General features: G+C 36.1%; 1 protein-coding gene across 1 annotated transcript; it reads left to right on the top strand.

Moving 5' to 3' along the window:
* Positions 1-810: 810 nt before the first annotated feature.
* Positions 811-1,776, top strand: LOC129446248 (trace amine-associated receptor 13c-like). Its single transcript, XM_055207199.2, has one exon. The coding sequence runs from the start codon at positions 811-813 to the stop codon at positions 1,774-1,776; it is 966 nt and encodes a 321-aa protein (XP_055063174.2).
* The last annotated feature ends 1,804 nt before the right edge of the window (positions 1,777-3,580 follow it).

The following is a 3,580-nucleotide window of genomic DNA, read 5'->3' on the forward strand; positions in this document are numbered from 1 at the left end:
GCATTTTCAGCTGCATACGTCATCTATGAGCTATACAGGAACATCTGCTTGTGTTCCTTTGTAGCTCAGTGGTAGAGCATTGCATTTGCAGCGTAAAAGGTCATGTGTTTGAACCCAGGGAACACAAATACTGATAAAAATGTGTAGTTTATAATGCATTGTAAGTTGCTTTTGATTAAATATCTGCCAAATGTACAAATGTAAATGATCTATGTTTAATTTCAGAAATAAAAATAAAAGTAACATCTATTCTTCATGATACATAATCGCAGTAGTTTTATTTTTTGCATTGCAACGGTTGCTTTTCTGAAATAAAACTTAAAATAATAAACCTCAATGACATACAGTATGTGGTTGAGCTAAGTAGGATGTAGGCTTCAAAATGAGATGCAACCAAATTATTTTCTTACATACCACCATAGATCTAGTAGTGGTTAAAATCAAATGTGAAGTATTGATCAAAAAAATACACTCAAACACTATTCACTTTCTCTCACAAGACTATTGTTTTGCTACAGAAGACATATTTTAACTTACTGGAGTATTTAGTATTCCATTTGCTGATGATGGGCTTCAAACACACAGCACTATTTACTACCATTACAAAGCTACGAAGAGCCAGGATATTATTTAATATAACCCTAAATGTGTTACGCTCAAGAAAGCCAGACATATACGTACACCTATAGGATGGCATTAAGTTGGGCAAATTGCTGACAAAAAAAACTCTGGTTCCACATGATTGAACTGAATGAATATCATTATGCAGCATCAGCGTGGGTGGTGAATGGGTTGAGTCAGTCTTTACTCATGGACTATGAGGCGGAAGATCATGAGACTCAATACTGCTTTCCTGCCATTAACTCATCATGCATCAAGACAAAACGCTCCACACATGAATACAATATCATGTATGTGTTTTTTTCAGTGCTGTCAGTATGGACTGTGTTTCTGAATCTGCTGGTGATCATCTCCATCTTTCACTTCAAGAAGCTTCACACTCCAACCAACATGCTCATTCTCTCTCTGGCTGTAGCCGACCTGCTCGTAGGACTAATTATCATGCCCTTGGAGGCGATTACATTGATTGAAACATGTTGGTACTTTGGAGACACTATCTGTAGACTGTTTTTAATAATCATGGGAATGCTCCTCTCTGCATCTCTGAGCAATTTAGTTTTAATAGCGGTTGACCGTTATGTGGCTGTGTGTCACCCTCTGCTGTACCCACAGAAAATAACAATGACTAGAACAATAATTATTATCTGTGTTTCATGGTTTTTCTCTTCAGCTTATAGCATTGCAATGATAAGTATCTCACATAGAAAATATACGTGTTATGGGGAATGTATAGCTATGCTTACTTTTGCCTTGTCAATCGCTGATTTGTTTGTGTCTTTCCTGTTTCCTTGTTCCCTCATTATACCTTTATATTTGAGAATCTTTTATGTCGCATATCAACAAGTAAAAGTTATAAACTCTCTGATGAGGAGTGGAAAACATCTAACAGAAGGTTCAGTGAGGAGGAAATCTGAGAGTAAAGCCGCTCTGACATTAGGACTCATTGTGACGTTTTATCTGTTTTGCTGGATTCCCTTTTTTATTTTATCTCTAACACCAAACACAAAAATGACTACTGCTGCAGCATATTTTATGTTATGGATGTTGTATATTAATTCAGGTCTGAATCCTCTCATCTATGCTATATTTTACCCCTGGTTTAGAACGTCAGTTAAACACATCCTTAATCTATCCAAAATATTTAAGACAGCATAACAACTTCTGGTCTTGTTCATTATAATTACAGTTCTGGATATACTGACATTGTTCTCTCAAGAACTCTTCAAATCGGTTTAAAACAAGATATTACATCAAAACCTGAAAAATGTTTTAAAAAAAGTTAAATTTGGCAGAGCATAATGGAGTGGTTTGCAACAAAACTATAATAAACCCATCAGGGGGCCCAGTGGGTTTATGGGAACTGCAGGCCAAACACAGGCTACATATTTAAATGTGAATACTGTTTAATTCACTAATTTCTTTGTTACATTTCATTAAACTAATAAAAACAGCATATGTGTTTAGTCTGAAATGAACCAGAATCTGCAGCACAGAACAAACAATCAAATAAAAACATGCACACAGTTGTAATTAGGCACAACGATACAATTCCATAAAAATGACTTATTTAGCTTGATTAGTTTTTCATGAAAGATATCCCAATAAAAGAAAACTGATTTTAATGTTGAATTTAATTTAAAATATAAATTATTTCATGTGCATAAATTACTGTTAGGTAACTGAACACGTTTGACATGAGTACACAGGAATCTGACCTGCATCATCAAGAGCAACTATTGCATCAGTCTGTCAATCTACTTGCATGTGACTTTGTTTCCCACTTTTAATAATGCTTTGGTTGATCATTGTTGGATGCAGCATATAGGTGTTAACATGACCCACCCTGAAGACCCTGCATACGTTTTGAATAGCAAAATATTGTTATTTACGAATCAGCTCATGTTACCTTTGTTTCTTGAAAAGCATATTTTATATTGTACTGTATATCATTGCTTGATGGTAAAGACTTCACCTGGTAACAGAAGAGTTTTAAGTTTACACTCAAGGAAGTTACTGAGATAAAAATCCGACTTCATTACCCCCAAGAAACAAAGAAAATCATTTAACACCAGACTGAATACATTTACAAGACAATGAGAATCAAACATGAAAAATATAAGTACAAAATCAATCAAAAATGAAAAAAATGAAGAAAAAAATGTTCAAGCCTAAAGCAGGGGAAAATGAAAGCAATGACATACTGTCAGTAAAATAATAATAATTTGTTTAATTTATATAGCGCTTTTCTGCAGCACTCAAAGTGCTTTACATATGAATGGGTAAATCTTCTCAACCACCACCAATGTGCAGAATCCACCTGGATGATGCGACGGCAGCCATATTGCGCCAGAACGCCCACCACACACCAGCTTATTAGTGTATATTTTAAATGAGAGAACAGTAAGGAGATCAGATCAAACTCTTAACAGGAGGAGACTTTACTCATGGCCTATGAGACAGAAGATCATGAGACTCATGTATATTTTCCTGCTTTTTTGTTCTTTGCCAATCACACCTATGATCCATGGTTTCCATATCCAGAAAGTCAATAAAAACATCATCAAAGTAGTCCATCGGTGGGTCAGTTAGAATGTGTTGAAGCATCGAAAATACATTTTGGTCCAAAAATAGCAAGAATTACGACTTTATTCAGCATGGTCTTTTTTCGGTTCTGTTGTGAACCGCGTGAAGTCACGTGACTGTAGTGACGGGGCTGACCTGGCCCTCAGACATGTTTGCTAAGTTTTTTTTCAAACTTACAGCGTGCGTCTCCCCAGACTATAAATAAACTTGGGTGCACAAAACAAAAGAAAAGAAAAAAAGAAGCTAGGGCGGAACAGATAACAGTCAGCCGCGTCACTGGCTTGCTCGGCTTTATGCGGCGCTGCAGTCGAATGACGTCAAAGTACAGCTCTTCATGAAATCTTACGGAGTAGTTTAATTCCAACTCGCTCTCGCG

The sequence above is a fragment of the Misgurnus anguillicaudatus genome, chromosome 12 (assembly GCF_027580225.2).
Source record: "Misgurnus anguillicaudatus chromosome 12, ASM2758022v2, whole genome shotgun sequence".
Taxonomy (NCBI): domain Eukaryota; kingdom Metazoa; phylum Chordata; class Actinopteri; order Cypriniformes; family Cobitidae; genus Misgurnus; species Misgurnus anguillicaudatus.